Source organism: Alosa pseudoharengus, unplaced genomic scaffold (genome assembly GCF_046254945.1).
Source record: "Alosa pseudoharengus isolate Yale_2024_CS ecotype anadromous, Long Island Sound unplaced genomic scaffold, YU_APseudo_1.1 YU_APseudo_1.1_scf_18, whole genome shotgun sequence".
Lineage (NCBI taxonomy): Eukaryota > Metazoa > Chordata > Actinopteri > Clupeiformes > Clupeidae > Alosa > Alosa pseudoharengus.
Genome location: NW_027468650.1, coordinates 13,213,991 through 13,226,796, shown reverse-complemented (window position 1 = coordinate 13,226,796; position 12,806 = coordinate 13,213,991). Strand labels below are relative to the sequence as shown.

The window sequence follows — 12,806 nt, the reverse complement described above, 5'->3', positions numbered from 1 at the left end:
AAACAACATGTGGGATAGAATACTTCATGATTCTGTCTCATGATACCAGTTCTTACTGGTTCTGACTGATTTGCCTCACTCATTTTTAGAGTGAATTCCTCCGAGGGTTTTCGAGTGTGGAAAGGAAAGGAATCGAGTCCATGCTGTGGCTATGATGTGTGAGGGTGATGAGCTGGTGATGTGTGAGGTGATGTTAGTGGCATATGGGTGAATGAAGCGATTGTCTGATTGGTTTTGTCACATTTGGGATTCAGCTATAAGATGAGCGATCATCCTCTAGAAAGTATTCTCTTCTGCTGCTGCAGGTTGTTCATAAAATCTGTTGGTGCTAATGTTCTGCTAATGTTCCTCTCTCAATGAGAGCCAGAAATGCCAGAAATCTGTATATAATTGGATCCCAGAGGCGTTCCTGGAATAAAGGTACGGTGTAGTTCAGCTCTGTCAGATGCCTTTTAGATCACCAAATCTCCATTACGGTATCCAGTACTGTATATCTGGCAGACAGTATCAGTCACGATCATTGTCTGCTGGCAGGTTACTGCCCTCTAGGGGCCACACCGAAACTGCATGATGAAATGTTTTTTTTTGTTGTTTTTTTTCTCTATCTGTTTTTTTTATGTGTGAGACTGTGTCTGAATAAGCAGTGCATCACCAGCTCATGAGTTAGAAGTTAGTCAACATCCCATGAGGAGTGGTTTGCTTGTAGTTTTTTTGTGGAGAAGACATAAAAGAACCTGTTTTATTTAGTTTGTTTGTTTTTTGGAATTCAACTCTTACTTCTTTCAACTCACACTGTCTTTCTGTTGGCTTGTGTGTGTGTGTGCCTGCGTGTGTGTGTGTTCGTGTGTGTGTTTGTGCGCGTGTGTTTGCCTGCGTGTGTGTGTGTGTTTCTCTCTGCAGGTTCTATGATACCCACCGTGGCGTGTACGTGCAGCCCCACAGCAGCGACCGGGGCATCGCCTATTGGAAGCGGCGCGGGCAGGACTTCAGCGCGCTGCTGGACTATGCCGACGGGCGCGTGCCCATGGGCATGCAGCGGGCCGAGGGCCGCGGCTCCCTGAGCGCCCGCGAGCGCGAGCTGGCCCTGCAGCAGTGGAGGCTGGCGGCGGAGCGGAGGCAGCATGGCGAGCCTGGCACCGAGAGGTGGGCACAGCAACCGCATCAGCATCCGCAGCATCAGCATCCGCAGCATCAGCAGCAGCATCAGCAGCAGGAACAGCGGGCACAGCAGCCGCGCCGGCCTCGGACAGCAGAGGGCGCCGTGCCGCCCCGGACCAAAGCCAAGTCGCAGTCGCTGCCCCGCATGGCCCTGCCCTCGCCCACTCCGCCGCCGCCCCACGGGGGTCGGTCCTGCCTGAGCGCTGGACCCTCCAGCCTGCAGCTGCACGAGGGCGGCGTGTGGATGGGCAACCCAGCGTCCGTCGGCAACTCCGCTGTCCCGCAGGCCCGCGCCAGGCAGAGCCGGCCTCCGCGGCCGCCCTCGTACGAGGTCCACCAGCAGACGCGCGCCAGCGTGGACGGACCCATGTCCAGAGCGCCGTCGCGGCAGGACTACTGTCCGTCCGAGCCGCCGGGCTACATGCCCCCGCCGTCCTACCGCAGGCAGCCCATCATGGGCGGAGGGCACGGCTACCGGGAGCTGCTGGCGGGGTACATGTACCGGAACGATCCGTACCAGCAGGGCCTGCCTCTCTCGGAGGGCGTGCAATGGTACGCGCGGCAGGCGGGGCATTCCTGGCCCGATCACCACGCCGACGGGCGTCGGAGCGCGCCGTGCCGGGCGGTCTTTCCGGTGTACTCGGACGACGGACGCGGCGTGGTGCAGTACATCCCGTTCGACGACCCGCGCGTGCGGCACATCTCCGCCAGTGGCCTGCTCACCGACGCCGACAAGATCCGCAACATCCAGAACGAGATCCCCGGCATCACCGTGTCGGAGCAGTCGCCGGACGACAGCGCCTTCCTGTCGCCGCAGGAGTCCATGGACAGCGCCGACGTCACGCCGCCCTGCCACGCCCAGTGGCCCAGTTACCCCGACAACCTCAGCTCCGCGCCTGACCTGAACCGCAACCCCGGCGATCTCAACCGCAATCCGGTCGACGTGACCTCTGACCTCCCCACTTTCGTCGGCAGCGGCGGCGGCGGCGGCAAGCGTCAGCCGGTGAGCTCCCGCCAAAGCTCCAGCTCGGACCAGGGCTTCTCCGAGACCATCACGCAGGTGAAGAAGTTTGAGCCGGAGGTGGACAGCAAGAAGCCAGCGCGCCGGCGGCAGAAAGAGACCATGTTCTGCCTGGTGTCAGTGCCCATCGCACCGCAGGTTGCCCGGGACGACCCGGACCAAAACAACAACAACAAAGCCCCCAGCCCCACTGTGATGGCCGTGGTGACGCAGCCGAGTAACCAAAGCAACCCCGCTGGAGGCCAACCGGTCGGCAGCATCCCGGACACCCAGCACCCCGCTCCCAGTAGCCCCCTGGGCTCCCTCGTGTCCCGTCGCGCCCCGCTGAGGAGGGAGCTGGTGGACGCTTGGACCCTGCAGGCCCGCTGTCAGGGTCAGGGCTCCTGGCCCGGGGACCAGTACCGCAACCAGCACACCCAGACCGGCTCCCCCGAGATCGCCCGCGTACCCCCTCCCTCGTCATCGTCGTCGTCCCAGCCAGCCCCCGAGGCCCCGTCCTCGGACAGCACCACGGACAGCGGGCTGGGGACGGACTGCTGCCCCCCCTACAGCCTCCCCATGAAAGGTCAGCGGAGCATCAGCCCTTCCAGCACCAGCGCCTTCTCCCGCACCGGTCAGCCCAACCCGCCCGGCGCTCAGCCCAGTCCGACCCGGCTACGCTCCCCACCGACGACACCGCCGGCGCCCCAGCCTTCACCCCGTCGTAACCTGCCACGACCGGCCTCCGCTGGAGGAGGAGGAGGAGGAGGAGGAGGAGGAGGAGGAGGAGAAGTCTTCGGGCAGTTCCTGCTCAAGCCTGTAGGGCGGCGCCCATGGGATGCTATCGAGGAGCTGGAGTCCTTCAACAAGGAGAGCCAGAAGGTGCAGGAGCCCACCACGGGCCATCAGAATATTCCGGAACCGAACCACACAGGTGACGACGACGACGACGACAACGAGCTCGTTGAAGAAATGTCAGAGCACAAAGACGAGGTGGACATGGACATTAGCCCCGTCGTTGACGACTGGGGCCTCTCGGAGTTGGTGCCCCTCTACAGGCGAACCCGGAGCTCCCCCTGCTGGCCGGAGGACCACACTGCAGGGGACCGGTTGGGGAGTGAGGAGCCCAGTCCCAGGCAGGGGAGCTCAGGCCTTGTGGTGCAGCCACTCTGCAGCCCCAACACAGTGGACAGGCAGGACATCCCCGTTCCTCAGGAGTCAATGCTAAGGGACGTAGGGCTCACCGTCTACACCCCTCAGCCCCACAAGGGGGCGCCGGAGGAGTCCTTCTCAACTCTGATGGTGACTGCAGAAACTCAGCCAGCTAGAGCACCGCAGCCCGACAAGCCCCTCTCGCAGGGTCCACCTCGGGCCGTAGAGTTGCCGAACCACGACAAGAGGGAAGCCGCCCCGAACTCGGAGAGGACACACACCTCCGTCACTGTAAGACGGCAGCGGTTCCGGTTCAGCTCGGAGGGACCCACCTTCCTGACCGAGAGCCTGACTGTCTTCTCGCCCGACGGCCAGGGCGAGGAGGAGGACGAGGTGCTGGAGGCCCTGCTGAGCAAGGTGAAGAAGCGTCCGCCCAGCGAAGACCTCAGCCCGCTGTACCAGGTGCAGAGCGCCAGTGGCATTCCTCAGAACGAGTCCATCGAGGAACGCGCCGCCCGCATACTGGGCATCTCGGTGCCGGCCGAGTCCCTGGTGTCAAAGGGCCAACGCCTGGAAGGGACATTAGCCTGTCAGAATGAGGTGCTGGCATTGGCTGAACTGGTGTTGACCAATCAGAGTGAGGAAGAAGTAGAGGAACACCTGCTGTTAGCCAATGCAGAGAAGCCAGATGGCGTGGAGATAGAGGAGGGGTCAAGTGAGAAAGAGGAGGCGGCAGGTGAGAGAAAGGAGGAGGAGAATGGGGAGCAACAAGGAGAAGTGGAGGAGGAAGAAGTAGAAGAAACGGCAGCTGTGGAGGAGACAGCAGTCCCAAGAGTTGAAGAAGCAGAAACTAATGTCAGAGAAGGAGAACGAGCAGTCTGTGAGTGGGAGACCTCTGAAGGAGAACCAGCAGTCTGTGAGTGGGAGACCACTGAAGGAGAACCAGCAGTCTGTGAGTGGGAGACCACTGAAGGAGAACCAGCAATAGGAGGAGAGACGGAGGAAGCAGGAGAATCTACAGCAATAAGAGGGGAGGAGACCGCAGCCAGTGGAGAGCAGCCAGTGGAGCAGTCAGTCAGCGACGACAGAGGAGGTGTAGAGGAGGAGGAGGAGGAGCAAGCCATAGGTGGAGGTGAAGTTACACGGGAGGAGGTAGCAGCAAGTGAGCTGGAGATGTCAGGAAGTGTAGCGGGTGGGGGAGAAGCAACAGAATCCGCAGAGGAGAGCCTAGATGAGGAGGCGCAGCAAGCAATCAGAGAGGCCCTAGATGAGGAGGTGCCAGAGGAGAGCAGAGAGGCCCTAGATGAGGAGGTGCCAGAGGAGAGCAGAGATGCCCTAGATGAGGAGGTGCAGCAGGGGAGCAGAGATGCCCTAGATGAGGAGGTGCCAGAGGAGAGCAGAGATGCCCTAGATGAGGAGGTGCAGCAGGCAAGCTGGAGAGGAGAGGTGCAGTTGGAGGCCCGTCCAGAGGTGGAGGAGGTTATGGAGGAGGAGGTGGAGGCAGTGTCAGGCAGTCCAGATAGCTACATTGCCATAGCGACGCTGGAGATGCCCGAGATCCTGTCCATCGTGGAGGAGGACGATGAGGACGAGGACGCTGAGTTCGGTCTGGACAGCGGGAGGATGGACAGGAGAATGGACTGTCAACAGGGCAGAGAGGAGGCAATGTCGTATATGCCCTCGTACCTCACGCTCGGCCACGCGCAGAGAAAGCGAGAAGAGGAGGAGGAGGTGCATGTAGGCATGACAGAGACAGAGGAACAGGAGGAGGAGGAGGAAGAAGGGATGGAGGACTCAAGAGGGGCAGAAGAGGAGAGACAGATCAGAGAAGCTGGAGAGGTGGAAAGTGCCTCGGAGAGAGGGATGGACGGAAGAGAACGGCCGCTCTCCCTGCGACCTGAAGACGAGGCGCGTAGGGGGGAGAAGAGAAGAGAGGAGGAGGTGGGAGAGGAGAGGAGCAAACCTGGACGGCCGGTGGACGAGTCCCCATGTCCGGGCGTGCGACCCACACCCCTCCCCCGCAGTACCGTGGTCAAGCGGGAGATCCGTCTTCCTCTGGAAGCCCTGGAGGACCCTGACACATATCCAGCCTCAGGTGAGAGGCCAGGGCACAGCACTCATGAGTCTCATCACCTTGAATCAGTTCCCTTCACACGCAACACAGCACAGCACAAACACAAACACTCATTTGGTTCAGTTTTATTCAGCACACACCACAGAAGAAACCTTTACCCTATCAATATCCAGGCTATCACCAGGGTATCGTCTGGTTATATGGCTGAGAGTGAGACACACATCTAAAACAAACACTTGTGCATTCACTGACACTTTCTAACATTCTCTGTCCTTCCATACAACACAAACCAGAATAAAAATGTCACATTGCAACATCCAGACACACCTCACCCAAAGGTAGAGAAGAGGTTTAAGATCTTGGACCTGTGATATGCACATACCCGAACTGGGGGGTATTCCAACTACGTGGCTTAGTGACAAATCTGGGTAAGTCAGAGTAAGTGGTAAACCTCCTAATAGAAGAGCTGTATGGCTTCATTCTCCTAATAAAGCAATGCCATAGGGCTCATGTTGTAGGAGGTTTACCACTTACTTGAGTTAACCTACCCAGTTTTATCTCTAAACCACGTACTTGGAATACCCCCGTGATCTACAAGTGATCTACTGTTATAAGCAGTCTCTTCCACCAGGGGGGGATAGAGGCCTCCACCAGACTGTTTGAGACTTTTGATGCAAGTTGTAAAGTTGTTTGTTTCCTCCTTTCAGATTCCTATGATCCAAGTCGAGTGGAGAGGGTGTAGTCATAGCGACTCGAACTTCCCCTTCGTCACTGTGACCCCCATCCCAGCGCTTCTTTACGACCAGCAACATTCACCTCTCTCCTCATCGCTGTGTGTGTGTGTGTGTGTGAGAGAGAGAGAGAGGGAGCGATAGTTAAATGGCAGACATTACATATGAGTTTCTGTAGAATATATCAGATGGAGTAACATTTTCGTTTAAAGAGCCTTTTCGTTTAAAGCCATGTGTGAGAATGTGTGTGTGTGTGTGTGCGTGTGTGCGTGTGTGTGTGTGTGTGTGTGTGTGCGTGTGTGCGTGCATGTGTGTGTGCGCGTGCGCGCGCGGTAGGCAGAGGCCACAAGTAATGTACAGTTTAGAGGTATAATGGCTTTCACAGACACAGCATCGTGCACACAAACACCCTGTACTGTGTTGAGCAATGCACATTCATCATGGGCGTTGACTGCAATAATGCACACACTAAGTTCTGCAGAGCAATACACACACACACACACACACACACACACACATATACACATATATACACACACAGTCACTGCTCATTCCAAGTTCACCAAATAGATAGCTTTCTGCAGAGCAACACAATCCCAATGTACTTGGTACCAGAGGCGAACATACAGTGTGTAATTTGTAGACACTCTCTGTTGAAATTGCATTCTGGGGTGAGTTAAGAATCCTTGGTCCCCCACCCCAGATGCGGATGGCCTAGGTAATTGCCCTAGGTAATTGCCCTTTGTCGCCTTCACCGAGTCTTGCCACACATTAGAAGCTTTCTTTTCACATGGAGTGATGAAATTCAGAGCAATACACACACTCACTGTCCTACTCACTGTTCTTAGCATATGAAAGCTGAATGACCATTCACTAATGTAAAGGTGTGACACATACACACACACAACACACACCTGAAATGTATTTATTATGAAGTAATCCTCATATTGTACAAAGCAAAGTAGCTTTATTTTTAAAAAGTATTTTATATGTAGCCCTTAGGTCAGCTTGCTTTAGCTCACTTGCTGATAGCACACATACGTGGATGTGGTGTCAGAAGTGTGTGTGTGTGTGTGTGTGATTAGACCTAGCTGATTTGCAAGCTGAGGTTGTGCACACATGTAGCAGGTGCTTATGTCTATTTGGTAGGTCTGTGTGTGTGTGTCAGTCTGAAGAAGGTGTGTGTGTCTCCCACATGTCCTCAGACTTTTCGTTCACATGACCTCGGCAGGTGTGTGTCCCTGGCAGACTGTGTGTCTTCACTGAGTGTCTTCGTCTGTCTGCCTCACAGGTGTGTTTTGGTCTCAAAAACCAGATGTGTGTGAACATCTCAATAGTGTGTGTGTGTGTGTGTATATAAGTATATATACTTTTTTGATCCCGTGAGGGAAATTTGGTCTCTGCATTTAACCCAATTGGTGAATTAGTGAAACACAAACAGCACACAGTGAGGTGAAGCACACACTAATCCCGGCGCAGTGAGCTGCCTGCTTCAACAGCGGCGCTCGGGGAGCAGTGAGGGGTTAGGTGCCTTGCTCAAGGGCACTTCAGCCGTGGCCCACTGGTCGGGGCTCAAACCGGCAACCCTCCGGTTACAAGTCCAGAGTGCTAACCAGTGGGCCACGGCTGCACTGTGTGTACGTGTGTGCACGGCTGCCCTGTGTGTACGTGTTGTGTGAAAACAATAGGGTTCTATTGCTCTGCTTCTAAGCTGTGTGATTGGATAACAATGTTTGTAGCGTCAATGCTTCCCTCCAGGAAAAGTAGCAATAGCTGAACAATTGCAAAGAAGACTGGGCTAGGCAATATTATGCAGAGGTGTGTGTGTGTGTGTGTGTGACCTGAGTCCTCTATAATTGTATACATCACTCCTTTTTAGGGGTGTGTGAGTGGCTTCTGTAGCAATAGAATGAGCTAGAAAACACACACAACAATCAGTCTCTCTCTCTCTCTTTCTTTCTTTCTCTCTCTCACTCTCACTTCATTTCGTTATACCCCTCCTCTCTATGTGCACAGTGAGCTTCCCTCTCAATAGTAGAATATCTCTCTCACACACACACACACACACACATACACACACATATATCCCCGTGTCATTGTCACACATTGCACCCATGTCGTCAGTATTCTAGCGTATTAATGTTGCACATGTCGGCTTTGATATTTTTATATCTCCTTGTACAGTTTCAGTCTTTTCTAAAGGCGCTGGTGGTCGCTCTCCTTGCATGGATGTATCTTCGGAGAACGGGAACCCGTTTTACACATCAGCACATTTGGTACTATGTAATCCAGCCGATGAATAATCATTATATTTCATAGTGCATATTTTTATCTTCCAAATAAACAATGGCAATATTTAAGAGCAAAATAAGCTTATTTTTAGAAGTAAAAGGGAAAGTGTTATTGAGGCCTAGTGTGTGTATATGTGTGTTTGAGTGCAAACTACCACACGCACATAGAATAGAGAGGCCTTGTGTTGTACAAAAAACTGCAGATGATTCATAAATAAACTCTTTGCATGAAACATATGCTGTGGTCATGTTTGTTTATTGATGTTGATAAGGAGCCAGCACAAATAACATCTGTTTGCATGGTTAAAGATGCAGACACAAACACCCACACACACGTCCCAGTAACTACATGCTCACACATTATCACACAGACACAAACACACTCGTTCACAATGACTTGGACACAAATGACAAATGGCCTGGACACACTCTGTGTCGTCTAACAGATACTACTATGATGGGATCTGATACCATCTTAGCAACATCCAGGAATTTGCGAGGATGGTATCTAGGATGTTGCTAGGGGACGGTATCCAGGATGTTGCTAGGAAATTTCACCAGAGAGGGTTGAAACGGAGTAGAGGTCAAGGATTTTAGATTTCACCACGTGATGGGTTTTCGAAGATCCCATTACATATTGTCAAATGAGGCACTTTGTATAAGATCTACACATACACACACTCACTCGGACATGCGATGCTGACACAGGCACAACCACACAACCAGACCACACACTGACGTTTAGCTCCACACGTAGTCATCCATCACATGTCTCCTCCACAGTGGGAGGTGGGCTACAGTCTGCAATTAGCACACAGGATGAAAGGGTTTCCCTGCGTGTCCGGTGATGCACAGATGATGTAAGCGATGACGTGGTGGGCGGTGATGTCACAATGAGTAGTCTTGCACGCTTTGAGGCCAATTGGTTCACGGTCAGCTGAGCAGACAGTGGTAGTCACGGTGACCGTGTGAAAATGTAAACACCATTGTGGTCGGCCCTTTAGAACCCATTCATATGCTGATGTGGGAATCTCTTCTGACATCATATGAAGGGACAGAGGAAACTGTTAATCTGTGAACTTCTTTTTTTATTGTGAGCAAAATGCAATAATGTGCGCATTGCAATGTTGCAATGCATGTGACTAGCTAGTGTGGTGTGTGGTGAGCATTCTGGCGCATCATGGCTGCCGTGCATCACCCAGGTGGGAACTACACATTGGTGGTGGGCAGTGAAGCAAAAACTCTTTGGGTGCCTTGAAAAGTGTTGTTTTATGTAAATACAATATGTTGTCGTTGTTGGCAAGCCATAACTTGTGTCTCCATTTTACTAGTGTCGCTAACAATCTGTTCCTCATCTTCCTTCTCCCTTCACACCCTTCCGTCCCCTCATATGGGGGGGGGGGGGGGGTGTCAGTGAGGGTCAATCATCATCACGTCATCCAGGATTTTTTCGAAACCTTCCCTGAAACAAAATGTTCCTTTAATGCAATTTGAAAATAGTACATAATGTGATAATATTTAATGTCATGAAATGTTTAATCAAGTCACACATTTATCTTTCATGTGTGTTTGAACACTTGTATATGTCACTCTCATTCGAACACACACACACACACATACACACACACCATGTGTTCTTAAGTGGGTTACAGCAACACTCTCTGTCCTTTGTGTCTCACATGAGCTGTCCCTCAGTGTCCTATGAAGTGTTGTGCAATGTTGAAGTGTATTTGAGTGTTTTTGCACATGTATTTACCACATGAGTTTATGATACCATCCCGCAAAGTCACACACGCACACACACACACACACACACACATATAAGTGAAGTGTTGTGCAATGTTGAAGTGTATTTGAGTGTTTTTGCACATGTATTTACCACATGAGTTTATGCTACCATCCCGCAAAGTCACACACGCACGCACACACACACACACACACACACACACACATATAAGTGAAGTGTTGTGCAATGTTGAAGTGTATTTGAGTGTTTTTGCACATGTATTTACCACATGAGTTTATGCTACCATCCCGCAAAGTCACACACGCACGCACACACACACACTCACGTGCACAAACAAACACATGCAGGTCCACACACACACTCACACACACAAACACACACACACACATACACACACACATATACATACACTGTTTGGTGTTACAACTCTACGGAGTCGCACAATGCACACTGTGCAGCTTATTAGGATACAGCCACAAACCACAGAGATAAACATTCTCAAACAATTTGCTTATGCACACCATAAATGGACACTTCCTCCCACATCGTTAGGATAAAAATCTCTCAGTGACATAAGCACACTTAGTCATTACATACGCATTGTGTACACACTCTTTGCTACGATCTCTCTCTCTCACACACACATGCACACACACACACACACACACACACACACACACATACACACACACACACACACACACACATACAGTACATACATACAAACACACAGCATCCATTTACATTTTAATTTGATATGATACATGGTGACCTCATAAAGTGTGATATTTAGCATGGACATTCCACTGTGCAGGACTGTTATAGGGACTGTTTTTAATGGAGGTCTTGCCTCTGACCTTCAGAGTACATAATATATGTGTGCAGTGAAGCACGTTGGACACAATCTATTTTATTCCTGTGTGTTTAAACTGCCATTGAGGCTCTCAGGAAGACATGAAAAAACTGAGGTGTGTGTGTGTGAGAGAGAGAGAGAGATGAAGAGAGAAAGAGAGTCTGTTTTGAAGCTCATAATATCCAAATATTTTGCAAAATTTACATGTCTAAGTTGTTTATTTATCTCGGCGATAGATACACCATTCTTCTAAAACACAGAGAGGCGGAGTCGTCCTGGAATGTTCCATCTCCAGTTTCCGGAGTTGTGAATGTTCCGCAGAACTTCCAGTGGTATTCTGAGGTTCCAACCTGATTCTGATGGAGGGAGTCAGGCCCAAAACCTGCCTGCCTGAGAAGTGTAAAACATTAAAACACATGCACACATACTCTCTCTCTCTCTCTCTCTCTCTCTCTCTCTCTCTCTCTCTCTCTCTCACACACACACACAAACACATGCAAAATACTTGTCTAAGTCGTTGTCCCTGTCTACCCGAGTCTGTGAATCCCTGTTTTCTGAGCAAGACCCTGTGTGTGTGTACGCGTGTGTGTGTGTGTGTTCATGTGTGTGTATGTGTGTGTGTAGAACCTCCTGCACCTGCTTTCAATTTCAGTCTCCGCTGAGAGCTGGCGGATCTCTGTCTGAGGTCACACAGCAGTCACTCCTTCTCTCTCTCTCTTCGTCTTTCTGTTTCGGCATCTTTCTCTCTCGGTTTTTTTCTGTTCTCTCTCCCTCCCCTGCTCCCGTTGGCTACCCTCCTCCATCCTCACGTGGCTCCTACGCTCTGGGCCTCCATGCTGACGAGAGAGTGTGTGTGTGTGTGTGTGTGTGTGTGTGTGTGTGTGTGTAGCTCCTGCACTCTGGGTCTCTATGCTGACGAGAATGGAGCTCAGCGGGGTGAACACACACTCAGACAGGGATGTAAAGGTCAGGTGTGTGCAGTCAGACAACCCCCATACACACAAACACACACAGACACACACACATATTCATGCGCACACAAACACACACACACTCACGGACGCACATACACACACGCATGCATGCACGCACACACACTCACGAACACACACCCACACACACACACACACACATACAGATTCATCCACTCTGTCCGGTGTACGCCTTAGCAACACAGCAGCACCAAACAGCACTGCGTGCGGTTCCAAGGTGGGCTTACCGCTTGACCACATCTGTCTGTCTTTTGTCTTGTTCTTCCTGTCACTTGTTCGCCTTGATCACATCTCTTCCCCTCTTTCTTTCTTTCTCCCTCTCTCTCTTTCGTGCACACACATACACACATATACTGTATACATACACACACACACAGGGCTTATTTGTGGTGTGGCCACTCATGCAGAACAAACATGTGACTCATGTTTCTGACATGGTTCCAGAGAGAGGAAAGTTCTGTTGAGAGTTCTACATAATTCAGCGGTAACAGGACGGCCTTTCGGTTCTGATCTCCGATGTTCTGCAGAAGTGGTTTTTGATTTATGGTTCCTATTTGACATCATAAGACAGTGGTTCTCAAAGTGTGGGGCGGGCCCCACTAGTAGGGAATAGAGACATGTCAGGTGGGGCGCGATGAACAGGAGGACATTTTTAATATTGCTTTTCTTTTTTGACAAGGAAGATCATAGATTCAAAACAAAATAGCCACACACAAACATGGGAGTCATAAACAGACCGACATATGAATTAAAATAGCTGATCTGATCCAGCGGACCGAGATGGAAAATGCAACGTGGAACCAAAATG

At 51.5% G+C, this 12,806-nt stretch overlaps 1 protein-coding gene across 2 annotated transcripts in view; it reads left to right on the top strand.

The window, feature by feature from the left end:
• jcada (junctional cadherin 5 associated a) overlaps positions 1-8,637 on the top strand; it is a 30,723-nt gene extending 22,086 nt beyond the window's left edge. The window contains exons 3-5 of one of the 2 annotated variants that reach the window (XM_076290271.1): positions 901-4,693; positions 4,730-5,405; positions 6,092-8,637. In XM_076290271.1, the coding sequence (XP_076146386.1) occupies positions 901-4,693; positions 4,730-5,405; positions 6,092-6,126 (4,504 nt within the window). In that variant the 3' untranslated portion in view covers positions 6,127-8,637. Of the gene's footprint in view, positions 1-900; positions 5,406-6,091 lie in introns of both variants that reach the window. The other variant, XM_076290270.1, reaches the window with a different exon arrangement.
• Positions 8,638-12,806: the final 4,169 nt, after the last annotated feature.